The sequence below is a fragment of the Biomphalaria glabrata genome, chromosome 2 (assembly GCF_947242115.1).
Source record: "Biomphalaria glabrata chromosome 2, xgBioGlab47.1, whole genome shotgun sequence".
NCBI classification, from domain to species: Eukaryota; Metazoa; Mollusca; class Gastropoda; family Planorbidae; genus Biomphalaria; species Biomphalaria glabrata.
In genome coordinates, this window is record NC_074712.1 from 38,218,926 (window position 1) to 38,235,798 (window position 16,873).

General features: G+C 31.3%; 1 protein-coding gene across 8 annotated transcripts in view; it reads right to left on the reverse strand.

Annotated features, from left to right (window-relative positions):
- Window positions 1–2,188: 2,188 nt before the first annotated feature.
- LOC106054811 (leucine-rich repeat serine/threonine-protein kinase 1-like) overlaps window positions 2,189–16,873 on the reverse strand; it is a 42,629-nt gene continuing 27,944 nt past the window's right edge. For all 8 annotated transcript variants that reach the window (XM_056020397.1, XM_013210895.2, XM_056020392.1 and 5 more), the window contains 20 exons: window positions 14,977–15,213; window positions 14,282–14,415; window positions 14,055–14,190; window positions 13,688–13,789; window positions 12,828–13,132; window positions 12,371–12,575; window positions 12,078–12,197; window positions 11,854–11,928; window positions 11,434–11,670; window positions 10,386–10,479; window positions 9,678–9,832; window positions 9,382–9,504; window positions 8,706–8,913; window positions 8,176–8,342; window positions 7,628–7,722; window positions 7,124–7,366; window positions 6,261–6,451; window positions 5,231–5,347; window positions 3,904–4,184; window positions 2,189–3,633 (listed from right to left, as the gene is read on the reverse strand). In XM_056020397.1, coding sequence (XP_055876372.1) covers window positions 3,487–3,633; window positions 3,904–4,184; window positions 5,231–5,347; window positions 6,261–6,451; window positions 7,124–7,366; window positions 7,628–7,722; window positions 8,176–8,342; window positions 8,706–8,913; window positions 9,382–9,504; window positions 9,678–9,832; window positions 10,386–10,479; window positions 11,434–11,670; window positions 11,854–11,928; window positions 12,078–12,197; window positions 12,371–12,575; window positions 12,828–13,132; window positions 13,688–13,789; window positions 14,055–14,190; window positions 14,282–14,415; window positions 14,977–15,213 — 3,372 coding nt within the window. In that variant the 3' untranslated portion in view covers window positions 2,189–3,486. The remainder of the gene's footprint in view (window positions 3,634–3,903; window positions 4,185–5,230; window positions 5,348–6,260; window positions 6,452–7,123; window positions 7,367–7,627; window positions 7,723–8,175; window positions 8,343–8,705; window positions 8,914–9,381; window positions 9,505–9,677; window positions 9,833–10,385; window positions 10,480–11,433; window positions 11,671–11,853; window positions 11,929–12,077; window positions 12,198–12,370; window positions 12,576–12,827; window positions 13,133–13,687; window positions 13,790–14,054; window positions 14,191–14,281; window positions 14,416–14,976; window positions 15,214–16,873) is intronic.

The following is a 16,873-nucleotide window of genomic DNA, read 5'->3' on the forward strand; positions in this document are numbered from 1 at the left end:
CCTATATGTTTTAACATGTGATCTATTTATAACTCTTCTCCTTGACAATGTGAACATAAACATTGTTGACCATTAGATGTAATGCCATAGAACTTGTGTTGCAAGCTATTAGCAGGCAGCTCTCAAATATAACTTGTGTTGCAAGCTATTAGCAGGCAGCTGTCAAATAGAACTTGTGTTGCAAGCTATTAGCAGGCAGCTCTCAAATATAACTTGTGTTGCAAGCTATTAGCAGGTAGCTCTCAATTCCTTCTTAAAAATGTATCAAACACACTTTAAACAAAATTAAGATGGCTGCCTGCAGAAATGTTGTGTACTTGACATACGTCTGAAAGTTGTCATTCAATTTTTGTTTGCTAGAAAAGTAAACTTTTTTAAAATTAACATTTCTTTTGTGTACATTATACTGGTATGCATGCTCCTGGTTTTGAAAGGTCACAAGTCTGTTACTAAATGAATGGTCGGCCATTAAGATCAGGTCTTTGTGTGATGACTACAATGCTAAAACATCATTTCAATTTTTATTTCCTCCAATGACAAGAGAATCTTAAGGACATGATATTAGTTTCTCTATTCTTCTTTAAATCTCTTGTAAAGTCTTATTACATTTTATAGATTTTTGAAAGTACCTTATATATACAATAGATGTGTCATGGTTGACAGACAAGATAAAAAAAAAAGTTTGTGTAAATAAAAAACATTTTTAATCTATTACAATAGTTTAGCTACTGTCTAACTGTACATGTAAATCTATAAAGTTTTATTTTAGAATGTGATGTTTTTGGACTTTGACAAGCATTTTGAAGCATTCTGGTTTGGGTAAAATTTTTGAATTAAAAACTTTTAAGAGGAACTTTCTTACACTGAAAATGTATTTGATTAATTTTAAAAGAATTGCTTCACAATAGCTGAGCTATAATCGCAATCGCACGAAATAAAAAATTATACATTAAATATTTTTTTTATACCATGAAATAACATATTGGCTGCTCCTAAATTAGAAAAAGAAAAAATAAAGATTTGGTGAAGAGGGTGTATATTTTTTAAAAAATAATTTCATAGGAATAATTGTTTGAGTACATACATACAAACATTAAATTTACTTAATTATATATAATTGTGTTATACATTTTTTTTATTTACACATTTATTATTTACTTTTGTTTCCATTTTTTTAAGAGAAGCAATGATATCTAGTTAGTTATCAAAAAAGGAAGACAAGAGCATTTTAGTTTAGGTCTTGTCTGTTAGACTGGTAGAAACTTTGAATTCAGTGCATGAAAAACTTTTACTCTGGTAGCACAGTGATCTGCCCTTCTATTCCCTCAGAAATATACTAGCATCAACCAAATGTGAGTAGACAGTAAAAAGTACAGAATCTCTCCTTCTGTAAAACTTCAAATTATTTTATCCCAGCCAATTGAGATTAGGCTAGATGGGACAACTCTGCTTTTAAATAATTAAAACTATCTCTGAGGTTGTTTTGCTCCTGTTTGTGCCATTACATGTAAAGCTAAATTTTTTCTTGCAAGGTAGAAGTGATCAACAATTGCAATTGCAATGAGAACTTATAACAAAGTTAGAGATTTAATCAATTCAAGAAGATTTTTAAAACCTCCATAAATCATACTAGTCTACACATCTAAGATTTCTGTTATCAAAAGGAAAAATTTCAATAGGATATAACTATAGACAATGTGTTATCTTCCAAAAAACTTTTTTTTTAAAAGTATATAATTCATTTCTTCAAAGGATTGAAACTGGTCAAGACTTTGATGATTTAACTGGAGTTGAAAATTTCAAAATCAGGAGCTAGTGACCCATAGGCAGCTTGTGGAACACAGTGCTAACAACCTGCTGATGGCAAACTATTGGATATTTGCTGTTCCTTAGGACACATCAGCTGCATGGTGAGAAGAGATTGCTGTGTGGACAGCAATAGTTCTGACCATAAATAATGCCCAGGCTTTTATCTTCTTGGTTCTATAAGATTAACCATAGTTCTACAACTGAAGAAGTCCAACTTTAGATATTTAGCTACTAGATTTTGTCTATGAATAATGCAGCAAGCAATTGATATGATATTTGGTCTTTCAAATGAAATTGCTTTTTCAAATTTGACAGTTGGTGAGATACAGTTGTATCAATTCGAAATTATGTAATAAAAATTATATTTGAAAAACAAACAAACAGGGGTATTAATATATTTCTCAAAATACCATATAATTTTGACAAGCATATAAATCAATGCTAATACTGAACATCAATGAAATGTATTCTTGTAAAATAGTTTCACTATGTACTAACATTCAAGTTCTTGATGCTGTCTACAGTGTTTTTAAAAATGAAAATTTCATAGCTGCTGAACAAATAACAAGAACAAAACAACTACATCTTAAGACTTGGGAATAGAAAAATGCATAATTATAATATATATACATATTTGCTTGAGTCATTTATATTTATCACATCAATTATCTTCAGTATAATTAAGTCAATAATTACAACACACACATTACAAAAATAACAATTCCTAATACTTAAACCAAAAAAAGGACAATATTGTCATTTACAAATGTTTGTTTTTTTCATACAAGATAATGAAATACTAATATATACTTATATAAAAAAGATGCTTGTGCTAAACACTGTAATGCTATCATCTTTACACTCACCACCAAGCTTCTAGCCAGTGGAAAGATTTGAGAAATAAGTAATGAATGATAAATACATTGGCTAAAGAATATTTCACTGGCACAAGTTTATGGGGTTGGAGTGTTATGATTGATAGCCTGTGATCTAACCAGTGGACAATTTTTGTGTTAATAAAACGAGTTTCAAGTAATGTGAGACAGCTTGAATAAAACATTCTGTAAGAAAACCTTGTATAATAAAAGAGTTATCAAACAACAAAGTTAAAAGGAATGTATAGTCCACAGTTTTATTATGATAAGGCATTGTCTTTGATTACAAAGATTTAGGAAAAGTGCTGCGTTTCAGGAGGCCCAGACAAGACCTATATTGTCAAATTGACACAGACCAAGTCTTGGTCTGACAGAAATAATCAAAATTTATAACAGACCTGGATAAAATAAATAAAACAAAATAACAATAGAAGCAATAATATGGCAAACAACAGAACTATCAATGGTATACAAATTTTTAAAATTCAACTAGTGATGTAAAAAAACAAGTTTGTTTTTATATTTCTCAGATCTTCTATATAAAAAAATAAACATCAAAAGGCTAATCCACTAACAAAGAAAAAAACCTTATTATTCCGTTGAGAACTTGAAAACAACATCTACACAAATTGATAGTGACTAGCTTCATTCCAAAACTCAGGTACCGGTATACACATTTGTTCACAGAACTGTCAATTGTGTTCAAGTGATACATTTCTTATAGATTTCTTACTGCACTTGAAAAGGAAAACAAAAACTAACAAAGTTTATGTATAGATTTCATTGGTGATCACTCTTGGGATTAATAATGCTCCCAGTCCACTGCATTCCAGACTAACATAAACTTGTGATTTGCATAAGGATTAATCTGAGAGGCAGTAGTTGGCAATGAATGCAGCAGATAATCAGACTTCATTGCTGGTATAGCATCTAAAGTTGGGTGGAACACCTGAGAAATAATGAAATACACCTAGTCAGGGAAATCAGACTAAAGTTGAGTGTGATGATTTTAAAAAGAAAATAGTGCCACAGTGACGTGAGGTTAGCTAGAGCTTCATTCTAAAAGAACTAGTTTAAAGGGTTAATGGGATAATGACAAGTAAAAAACAAAACTTTTTTTTTCAGAGAATTAGCAAAACAATTCTTTTTATTTAAAATAATGTAAAATGGCTTAAGAATGAAAATATATTTAAGACCCAGAACCAAGACTTCATTTTACCTTCAGTAAGTTAGTATATCCACTACCAACTGTCACAACTGCTGGGACTCTTCTTTGCAGCACATCGTTTTCTTTTTTATCCACATTTTCAGGCTCACCGTTTGACTCTGAACAGGGAGACAACAAGGGAAGGATAAACTTGATGTAGAAGTCCTGCTTGGCATGGCAAGCAAACAGACACAAGGGAATAAGTGTGACTGCCTCAGTGACAAGGATGGTACCACGAGTAGTTCCCACATACAAATAGCAGTCGATGGCTGATAATGCGCATACCTGTCCACCTGATTAAAAAAGTTTTTAAAAGACAATTTTTCAAATATTATATATCATAATATAAATTAGTACCAAACAAACATTTACTTGCCAAAACTTCACATTTAATAAGTGTTTCATTTGGAATATAGAACAATATTTGAATTTAAAGCTTGGTGTCAAGTCAATGCCCAAATTATAAGACAAATTTCCTTATGGACAATAAAGATTATTTTTATCATTATTAAGGCATTACATAAGTACAAAAGTGGGAATTTATATTTTTAGCTTTTTAGCTAAAAATATTAGGGGGATATGAAAAATTAATTTAAACTGTTGTTCTAGTCAACAGTGAACATCAATACTGACCATTGGGAAGACATAGCTCTAGACCACACCAGATGGAGAGAGACAGTGACCAAGAAGTCTATGGATAGCGAAAGAACATGGGCCTCAGCCCTGGAAGAAAAACAGACAATGCGAAAAATGGCCAGCTCCTCAACCACCAAGGAAAAGCCACCTTAACCTGCGATATTTGTGGATGGTAGTGTCTCTCCAAAATAGGGCTCCACAGCCACAAGAGGAAGTGTGCGAGATGAACCATAGTCGTTCTACGACTGAAGGAGGCCAATGAATGATGATTATTACATTGAATTATTGTACAGGAAGAAACATGTGCTTGTTAACATTACACTCACAATTCAGCCATTTCAAGTTTTTTTATTGTTGAAATCCGACATTCCATTCAAGTGAAGTAGATAACATGCTAATATTGTGAGTGAGGCAACACTTGAACACAAACAATGTTTTACTGGGACCAAAGAATTAAATTTATCATCATTTAATCATTTCAGAAAACTTCATATTTTTATCTAGTTGTGCTGCATTTTCCCCTCAAAAGTTACAGTTTTTGGGCTTTACCAGGGCATGGATCAAAGGTTTGGAACTCGCTCCTCATTGAGCTAGATAAGCCACATACTTCACTGCATTCAAGAAGAAAATTTAAACATTGTGTTTATGTTTGTTATGTTCTTATCACTCCCCACAGTATATAAAAATTATTATTAAAACTTACATTCAAAATGTTCAGACGTGGCCAGGACAGGAGAGTCTACTGTTGACACAATCTGATAACAATCCAACTTTTTGACAATCATTCTGCTTTTAGTATTCCACAAGCATATTATAGAGCCTAAGTTGTAATCAATACAAAAAAAAAAAAGGAAACAAGTACCACAATTTAGTATTTAGTAATTGTAATGTACCCCAATGATATTATTATTGACAATATTTCATTTGTACATAAAATATTCCACTTATAGGTGATACACTATTAGCTGTCAGTTCTTCCCTTCAAATGTTCAACCCTTATTAGGAATTAATGAACTATAACGCACTTTTGGAGAAGAAAAAAAATAAGCAAAGTTCCAATGATATCTAATAATAATAATAATAATAATAATTAGAATAAAAACATAATTTTATAAAAAAAGTATGCTTTTTAATACAAATGATTATTATTCTAATCTGAAAAGAAAATTAAAATTGCACACTTGCAGAAGACCAGAAGTAGTAGCTGCACCTACATTTATGTTGTTTTTTTTCAATTACTTCACTTTATGTTACACACATCTGTCTTTGAAAATAAAACAGTCTTTTGTTTGCCTAATGATTACATGCCTTGGACTACTAGACTAAAGGTATATACTATGTTATATATACTGTAAAACAACTTTTAAATCTTGTTTTAAAATGATTTATGTGTAGGGAAAAATGGTTTAAATATTTAATTTGAAGACAAAAAGATTTGCTTTCTTAAAACAGTAAGTAGACACTGCATCCATTTCAAGCATAATACATGCAATAGAGAGGTTGTTTTATCAATAGTGCTTTTAGTTTCTGAGGTCTAAATCTGATAAACAAATGAACAGCACAAAAGCAATAGTAACATGGTAACTTTTCCTGATGTGTGTACTTAACAAAAAGGTTAGGTTGACATGAGAATAAGAATAGTTTTCCTCTTCACATTTGAAAAAGTGGGACTTAAAAATAAATGAGGAAAACAAAGGGAAAAACTAATTCTGTTTATTGTAATTTTTATTTACCTGGGTAATTATAAGACCAAACATTGGTACAGTGCATTTCAAAGCTGGAGGAAGTCACTAAAAAAGCAACCGAAGATGATGATGTTGCCCTGACTATTTTGGAACCATGACTTAAACAATATTCCAGAGCTTTTGTTTGAATGTTCCATACAGAAACACCACCGTTACTTTGACCTAACCAGAGTTCACATCTAGAGAGTAACAAAAGATGAAAACATTGGGTAATTAATTCATCTCATTGATTCAAATGAAATACAAACATATTTCAAATTTTGATTTTCCTTTTTTTTTGAAGAGCAGTGGCTATTGATACTGGTTTTGTAGGTATTTAATTAAATTAGTTTGTATTGTTTTTTTATTAATTGTATTTAGAATATCAAAAAATATTTCAAAATCTCAAAAGTATAAATTTATTTAAAAATTTATCAAAAAATATAATTTTTATTATTTTATATTCTCTCATTATAAAAAAAATTGTTTCAATTATTGTTTTTCATTCGTACCTTAGCTTTTAGGTACCCCTAGCTTTGGGGACAGATGATAAAAAACTCATCTGTTTTTATGGCTGATGGTTAACAAGGGGATCATGCAGCCAGCACAAAGACCAACTGCTTTTACTTCTTTAGAGTACGTCAGCAACCCATTAGAAATCAGGGACATCCTAAAAATCCTCAAGTTCAAAATCTCATATTTCACTGGAATTTGAACTCGAGACCTCTTGCTTTGGAAGCCGAGTGATTTACCCCTCCTCCACCATGCCTCCTCATTGGGAAACAGATGTTTGTAATATAAACTATAACTAAACCTGTCACTGATAAGAACTAAATAATCTATAATACTATGAGAAGTGTTTGTTACTCTACCTGTCAGTGGTATGAACTAAGGCGGATGAGTAACAAGTCTCAACTTTGTAAATTTCCACAGCCCTTTCCTCCAGCCTGACAGCCTGCCCAGGTATGTTACATTGAAATAGAGTTCCATCAGCAGACACAATCAGAACAAATCCATGAGAAGGTAAAGGGTGGACAGATACAATATTCAAGATCTTATTGGTGAATGAGTCCATTGGTAGCTGAATCTCCTGGATATCACTCAGACATTCAGTGCTGGTTTAGTAATAAAGGAAAATACTTTCCATTTTGTTAAAAAAATAATAAGTAGGTTATTAAAGAAACAAATAACTCTGGTATAAACATTTTTGTTAGCGTCCTTAAGATACTTTGGTTTGAAGATCTTCAGTAACCATCCATACAAATAATCATTTCGAAAAGATTTTCATACCTATACTTGAGGGTAAAAATGTTCAATAATATTTTATTATGCTAGGTGTAAACATTTAAATTTGCATAGAAGAAAATGAGGCTTACTGGATTAGTTGAATGAGGCCTTGACTGTCAATACACCAGACAACATCGCCAAGCGCACACATAGCTATTATACGTTGACCTGGAAGTGACAAAGTCTGTAGAAAGTTCATGGACCAGCATTAATAAATATAGATAATATAATGAAAAATGAACTTATAATAATTATGATGGTTTAAAGAAAATTTAAGTAAATCCTCAGTAATTTTTTAAAAAGTGTGTCCAACTCAAGTAAATAAATTTGATCTTTACTTCTATTTACCAAGAGATGATGTATTACGCTTTAAGCTTTATAAATATAAAATGTTGTGTAGAAAAAGTAGCTATATAAGCTGTTGAAATTAAAATGAAGTGGGCCTAGGCCATGACATATTTCAAGAGCATAATGTTGAATAAAATATGTTAGTGCTACTAACAAATAAATAGAGAAATGGTTGAAATGGAAGTGGAGAACAACAAAGGTAACAATAATTTAAATATCAATCTGTTTATGAGATTTTTTTTTTTTTTTAAGACTCCTTTTTTGGATGTTTCAATGAGAACACATTTACCCTGTAACTGTCCACTTTCTGGGCTTGATTGAATGTAAACATTTCAATGGCATTCTTCCCTTGCAGGCCAGAGCTTAACCAAATCTGTGACAGTTGACATGAGCTGCTGACTTCAGTGTTCATCATCTGCTCAGACATTGTTGGGCTTGGCACATTGGGTATAATATCTAGAGAAGAAGTTCATTATTACAGTAAATATATTTTGAAATGTTAAATATAGTATAAACATAATTTGATTTCCATGACAATGCCCAGTGTTAAAAATTATTTTATTAATTTTTTTTTTCATTTTCTGAAACAATCAGCTTAAAATAAAATGGAAAAAAAAAACACAAAGCAACACAAGAAATAAAACATGTACAATACTAAATGAATAATATAGAAGTATTGATTAAAACAAATGTCATGACTCTATAAAGACTTATTTGAAATGCATCTTTATTTTGATTTCATATTATTTTCTTGAAGCAAACTATTATAAGGAAAATAAAATACTGCCAGTAGAAAGTTCAATAAAAAATTTTGCTTGCCATGAACAAGATGAGAGTTTTTCTGTGTAATACAGCAAGCTGAATAGATGGCAACATCTGGACCTAATGAGACAACATCTAGCAAGTGACAAAACTGTGGAGACTTTGCAATACCCACAACCCCTTCCATAGTTGGACGTTGATCTGGATCCTGTGACCAGCATAGAGCCATGAGATCTAGGATGTAAGTAGGCCACCGTTCAGCTTCCTGGAGAAAAAAATCATTTGATGGAATTACAATAAAAAATCATTACACCTGATGTGTTAAATAGGAAAGACTACAGTTCTGATTTAAGGAAAATAATATACATAAAACATTTTAAAAATGTTAATGCAATTTGATAACATTTTAGCTTTTTGAAAATATTTAAAACAAGTGGTTGGCCCTGGTCACTAGCAAGATAAATCATTAGTGTCCTGAGAAAAAAAGCAAAACTTTGACAAATGCTAACAATATTTAAATAATAATATTTATAACTAAGTACAATGAAACATTAAACAATAGACGAAGAGGATTTGATTGAAAGACATTAAAATATACAAAGCAGAAAATGTCTAATAACAAGGAAAAAGATAAAGGAGTCATCTAAAGAACCTCGCTAAGAACTTGCTAGAAATAAAAAAAAAAGGAAACAAAAATGTAATAAACAAAACAACAACAACAAAACAACTTTACCTGAACTGTCAGACTGGGTCGTTCACCCTGACATATCAAGTTGTTTAAATTATTCAACTGATTGAATGGGATCCTACAAGTCAATAACTCAAACATGAACATACCAAAGGAGAAAACATCAACCTGCACAATTTAAAAAACAAATAGTTGAAATTACACAACTGTTACATTCTTATTTTTTTAAATAAATGCTACATGAGAAAATGTAACTAAGGATGAATAAAATTTCATGTTTCTACTTTTTCAAGCTTATAAATTCTAGAGATCAAATGTAACAGAAAAGAACAACAAAAAACCTTTGTAGTATAAGTTCCCTTTCCTGCATGCTGTAATATTTCAGGGGCAATAAATGGTGGTGTACCACCAAAGCCTTTAGTTCCTGTGGGGAGAACAGATCTGCTAATGCCATAGTCTGCCAACTTGAGGTTTACACCCTTACGAGGGGGAGAATCTAAAAAGAAAACATACAACACATAAACCCAGAAAGTGAATGGTGCAAATATTCTTTCTCCTCCTAGATCAAAACAAAACAAAGCTGAACAACAAAAGTTTCTGTGCTAAAACAGAATGGTCATTTTTAAAAGAAAAAAAAAGGATGCAAAGGTATCTGTTGGAGTTATATAGAACAATGAAGTTTCTCTGGTTCCTTAAAAATAACACCATCAGTCAACAATCCATTTTACAATTTCATAATAGTTCTATAAGTTCATAAGTAAAGTAAAGTGCCTTTTAAGATTTAGGTTTTAGGGATCAGAGGATGTTATGATGTTGATAATATGTGCATGATGCTTCAAAGGTCCATTGTTAATGAGAACGTCATACAGCTAGAAAAATGACTTAAATTTTCTCCAAAATTTGTTAGGTACCTATCACAGCATATAAACTTAGAAACGGCCTAAATTTTTAAACAAAACTACTACATCTACCAGCATTCTTGGCAAGCTAAAAGTTTGATTCATTAATTGAAAGGCATAAATCACATGAATCTATTTAACAAATCTTACCTGATGGAGGTAATTCCCAAACTAAAACATTCTCAGCTTTCAGATCTCTGTATATAATATTGTGAGAATGAAGATAACTCAAGGCCTTAGAAACCTGGCAACAAAATAAATTACAAATTTGTTATAAAACTTTGATCACTAATTAATTTTCTTTTACCTGGAAACACAAGAATCAATAAAAATACTTAGTTAACTAACTATTGGTAATTAATAATTTTGTCTGGTTTCTTGAACAAGAGAAAGAAATTTTACTGTAAGTTGAACTAGTCCTCTTTATTGTTTGTACAGAGAAAAGTTTGTAAATAACTATAAAACATTTTTTTTAAAAGCAGCTCCCTGGCCCAGTGGTTAGTGTGTTGGCTTAACGAGGCTGAGAAGGCCTTAGCCCTCCAGTTCAAATTCATTTTTTTAAATAAATACATTTAAAAAGTGATCACCCAGATACTCCCTTCATTCTCCCCACTACCCCTTGCCAACTGGTCCAGACAAGTGATAGGATCATAGGGCATGGTATCAAATAAAGGGAACAAAATTGTCCTTGGTGGTATAAGTTGAATAAGTCCCCTTTATACTCTTTGTAGAGAATTAGGAAAAAGTTTGAAAGTAACTATAAATAATTATAAACCATTCTATTTTCATAAGCTCTTTGCTGGCATAGGGACTAATGTATTGGCTTGAGGAGGCTTGAACCCCCAAGTTTGAATTCAAGTTGTACTACTTTTTTTTATAAAAATGCAATTAAAAAGCGATCATGGTAACATTTACCTAAATCTTTCAACCCCCCCCCCCTTCCCAAATGGTTCAGACAAGTGATAAGATCATAGCACATTGAGAAAGCTAAAAGCATGAAATTGTGCTAAACAAAAACAGAAAAAAAAATTCTAATCGCAGATTTATTATTGTTTTGTCTAGCTCTATTACAAATTTAATTACATGTTGATCCAAACTAATTAATACTAATACACTTAATATAAGCTTTGTTGTTTTTTTTTTCAAGTTTTTTTTTTCTTTTGCTTCTTTATCCATTACGATCCATCATTTCACTGACCTGTAAAATTATATCTTTAATAACAAATAATGGAAAAAATTCTCCAAGCTTGTTCATCTGTGAGAGTTTAGCATCCAGGGAGCCATGTGGGGCCAGAGCCAACACTAGGGACAGAGGCTTCAAATGAAGAGCTATGAGAGGAACTATATTTGGATGTTCTAGCTGACTCAGGATTGATACTTCCTGTCTGGCTGTCAGGTAGGCATGGCAAGCTTTCTCTAGAAATGTATGGAATCCCTAGAAAGTAAACAAAAAAAAATGTTGTGTTTGCGTTATCAAAATGTTTAATAAAAAGCATTTTGTATAAAATTATACATAAATTGCTATTTTAAAAAAATAAGAAGACTGCCTGATAAATACTTCTCAGTTAACTAGAATATACAAAATAGTATAGAACTAATAAAACTATCATCTCAAAACCTTTTTAATATCTTTCCTTGTCTGAACTTGTTTAAACAAAATTTTCACAGCCACTTGTTCTGGGTTTCTATTATCCTATAGTCAAAGAAAAGAATACATTTTAAAGTAATGATATTCATAAAACAAAAAGAACACTGAAAGAAATTTTATTGTGAAAGCCAACAAAAATTTTTAATGGTTACATTTTTTCTAATATTTTATTAAAATGAAATGTATTAACTTACTTTAGAAAAAAGTAACCCTGGGTGAACTTCACCAAAATTTCCCTTCCCCAGACAATCTTTCCCTATATCAAGCTGTGTGAATGCAGGCAATAATATAGTTTGACTTTGATCTTGGAAAACCTGGAATAGAAATATTAAACTTAAACTTTCATGAATGATTGCTTTGTCAATCAGAATGTTTTCAAAGAATTTGAAGCTGAAATTTAAAATAGTTTCTCTTCTACATTCTGATCATTTCAACCTGATATTTAAAAAGCAACACTTTTTTAATCTACTAGAAAAAACAAACTGACTGTGTCAGGAGCCAGAAACAGTTGGTGGGTGACTCCTTCTCTCCCCATTAGATAAATTGGAGAAATGGAACCATGCCTTGGACAAACAGCATCAACACCCTCCAGCGCATCCAACATGCAGCGCTCAATGAGCCAAGAGAAGATAACTGGCTCTCCATCAGGACTTCCTTTGTTATAGATAAATGCCTGACCTTCGGTTAAGGTTCTTAAAGAAATACATTGAAAAAAAAAATAATTGAAAACAGTCATATAAAACTAAAGCTTATCATTTTAAAAAAAGGAACTATTTTTTTTGTTAAATATAAAAACTTATGAAAAGAAAAAAACTTCTAATAAAACTCTTCAAAAAACTTTGGAATTTATATTTTGATCTATTCTGACTTCTTAAGTAACCAGCGGCATGCACTGTAAAAAAGCGAAACATTAATTCAGAGTAAATCAGACAAATAATGCCAACCTTGGTCTGGTTACAAGTGGTTCTAATACTGGTTCCTCAATCACAGTTCTTGAGCAGCCAATAGTTGTATTACTTCTATCTCTCACAAAATGATTTTGACTGTTGCTCTCTGGAATCACAACAGGAAAACATAAATCTGGCAAGTCGGGGTTCAAAATGTACCAAGAGTTTTGATCCTGATGAAAACTTTTTTGACGAGTTACTTCAACATTCAAACACTGAGGACAAGGAACTATTCGAGTCACAAGGTAGCGACCTTCAACATTTTGACTAAATCGAAGTTCTCCAATATCTGGATACCAATCCTGAATGTTAAAAAAAAAATTATATGTGCTATGTGAGCATGTTCTTAAAGAAAAATTTTGTCTAATTACAATTTGTCTATGCTTTCAATTGAAGTTCTGTAAGTTGACTATTTATGTTACTGAAATTGTTGCATCTAAGTGACTAGGATTATTGACAGTAACAGCCTTCTGATATGATTTGCTGTATTAGCTCTTAAAATTGAAGTTCTGTGTTCTTAAAGATAAATTTTGTCTAATTACAAATTGTCTACTTTTGAAATTGAAGTTCTGTGTTCTTAAAGATAAGTTTTGTCTAATTACAATTTGTTTATGCTTTAAATTGAAGTTCTGTAAGATGACTATTTATGTTACTGAAAATGTTGCAACTAAGTGACTAGGACTATTGACAGTAACAGCCTTCTGAAATGATTTGCTGTATTAGCTCTTAAAGGCAGTTCAAAAGAATACATTTTCAAAGTTGTGAACTTCATTGCCGCTACTTTTATCGTGGGAACATCTTGAAAGTATACAAATGTTATTTAAAAAAATGATTCAGTACAATACTAAATGACTAACCTGCAACAAATTGTCAACATGCTCCACAATTTTCACCAACAGTTTTGTTGTAGCTACTTCCTCTCTGTAGATAGTACTAGAGGGCTTGGAATTGTCAAGGTTCTAGAAGGAAATATACATTTACTAAGTAAATTATATATTTAAATATATATGAACAAAAACAAGCATTTGACATTTAGAAGTCTCTTTGAAAAAGAGAGTCTCAAAAATGAAATGCAAGTGAAAAGCAGTTAAGAGTTGTAAAACTTTACCTAGGAGACATTTAAAAAAAAAATTTCTGATAAAGGTTAATAACATTTGAATATTGATCAATGTTTGAAATAGATTCTAATATTCTGAAACAACCACAAATCTTCTTGTTTAATACCTGTAACTGTGGTCCATCTTTATTAGTGACATGAAACCGCAATGAATCTGTCGGGAATATTATCTCTAATATCTTACTGTTGTCAACATCCAGAAGAGACCATTCGTTGTCAATGCTGCACTTTATTCTACACTTACTGGAAATATAAACACATATTTATGAAGATCAGTTTATTATTTGTTTCTTACAGAAATAAATCCCAGACATATGAGTGAGAGTCCTCTCACCTGTAATCACAGAAAAAGGAGTGAGCAGAGAAAAAGACTTCTCTAATTCTCAGCATTTCAAATCCCATGTAGAACAATTCTAAACCAGTTTGCCAGCATCGCCACTCTGGGTCTCTGTCAGTTAAACACTTGACCTGTTGAGTCAACAGAATCTTATGGAACAAGTAAGGTAAGAGCTAGTATGAGACTTGTAATTTGTATATAAACTTCATGTTTGTTTTGACAGTTGAATGTCTATGTCCAGAGAGTTCATGAATTATATAATTTTTTTTTAATCCAAGATATTCCTAATAGATATTAAACTGTCATATAATCAGAAACAAGGAAATAGAAGCATAGTTTTATATTACAAAAAAATCTAGTATTCTCAAAGGAGTAGACTTGTATCTTGTTTGATACCATACACATTTCTTTTCTTCTACAGTCACCAATCCATTCATTATATGTTCTTACAAATTGATATGGATCTCATTCAAGAAAACTGCCATCTCCACCTTACATATGTTTATAATGTCATAAAAGAATTGAATGTGATACAACTATAAGTAAAAAAAAAAAAAAAAAAAAGAGTAATCTTCTATTACATTTTTGTTATTTAATCATTTTTTTTATTATGAAGTATAGTTGTTTTTGTTCACCTAACATTGCCTCCCTTTTGTTTTCATGCTACTGACAAATAGAATAGAAAAACAAACCTCTGGTGTTTTTTTGATCAAGTCTGATGGAACAAGAAACAGTTCTTTGACAATGGAATAAATGGAAGGATCTCCTAACATTCGAGTGATCAGTCTTGGCCAGAAGCCACTAGGGAAGTAGGTCATGAAGTACAGTCTGCAGCAAGAGAAGATTGGGTTACTGGTAGGTTTGATGGCTAGAAGCAGATATTTGCCAGACTCTCTCAGTGATGCAATAGTGGCCACCTCATGTCTGACCTAAGTCAAGAAAAACATAAATAATTTTTTAAAGCTGTTACTTGCGCAGCATAGCGTGAATGTGGAATGGTGCGAATGCGTGTTGAAATGGTTAGAGAAAAAGAAAAATCCAAGATGGGGTAATGTAAACTAAGTTATTATTGATATGTTATTAATGGTTTCTCAACATTAAAGTAGTCATCATCTACTATATATATATATATATTGTGCATAATTAAGAGTCTCATCAGCTCACAACAAGTGGCGCCCAATGTAAAGGTAAAACCCACATATTCATATGTAAACAGTTAATCTCCTGTCAACAGACAGTAGAGATATTAAAAGTCTAGATCTAGCGAAAGGATACTATTTGACTATTGTTAATAGACAATGGCGGACAAGGCTGAGCTAGCAGCATTGAAGGAAGAGGGGAGGTTGTAGGATCTAAGGAGATATGTTCAAGAAAGGTTGATGGAGAGGGAGAGATTAGCCATGGAAAGAGAAAAAGAAAAGGAAAGATTAGCTATGGAGGAAAAAAGAGAAAATGAAAAGATTGCCATTGAAAGAGAAAAGAAAAATGAAAAGATTGCCATTGAAAGGGAAAAGAAAAACTAATTAATTGCCACTGAACTATATATATATATACATAATTAAGAGTCTCATCAGCTTGTAACAAAAGCATATTCACTCACTTAGATGTGGAGCAATAAATCTTCAAGATGGTGTGCATGAAATGTAATTTAGATTTAGCAAATGTTTTAATGTAACCTTCTCAATGTTTGTTCAGACAAACCAACCAGAGTCAAATAGTTTCAATTCTACTGAACTAGTGACAATATATTGACCATGAGGTTTATAACCAATGAATATTCAGATGTGACTAGAATAACACCATTAATAATATCACTAAACTTAGAAACACTCCATGAAAGAAGACTAAAAAATTAAATTAGCTGTAAAACACTGAACTATAATTTACAAACACGAAAAGACAAACTAGTAAACTACTCACGAAGATGAAAGCACATTTCATATTCCATATTTTTATAATAACTCTTTCGATTTTGGTGCAATTAGAGCATGGAATCAGCCAGGAAAACCAATGGGTTAGTAGAGTTAAGTCCCTAATTAAAGTGCACAACTAGATTGATACATGGATTGATTACATAGGATGTAATATCTTTTTGTTTGAAGGAATGTCTGCAATTTATAATATAAGAAGATAAGATGTTTTCCTCCTGGCAATATTCATGAAATAATTCACAAATTGAAATGAAGTCTTGCTTAAGAACAGACAAGTTGATAACTTTCACTGAGAAAAAGATTTTTTAAATTTTGTTTTTGTTAAAAATGTTTTTTTGTAGGACTAGTTTTGTAGTAAATAGGATTTGAATGAATTCAGTTAAGAAATTTGTTCTTTACATCTCTTGCAATCTTTCTTGATGTTTATTGATAGTTTGTATCATTTTTTCTATGTGTTTTTTTCCTATCGTTCTTTGATAGGTTATATTTGGATCAAAATAGCATTCAGAGTTAGAGTCTAAATTATGAGCTAAAATAAAAAAGAAAAGAAATCAATGAACATTACTGGAGAATTATACCAAAAGCATTCTGGAGGTTAATACAAAAGAACATGGCACAAAAACATTTTAAAAATGTCTGGAAAAAGAAATGAAACAGA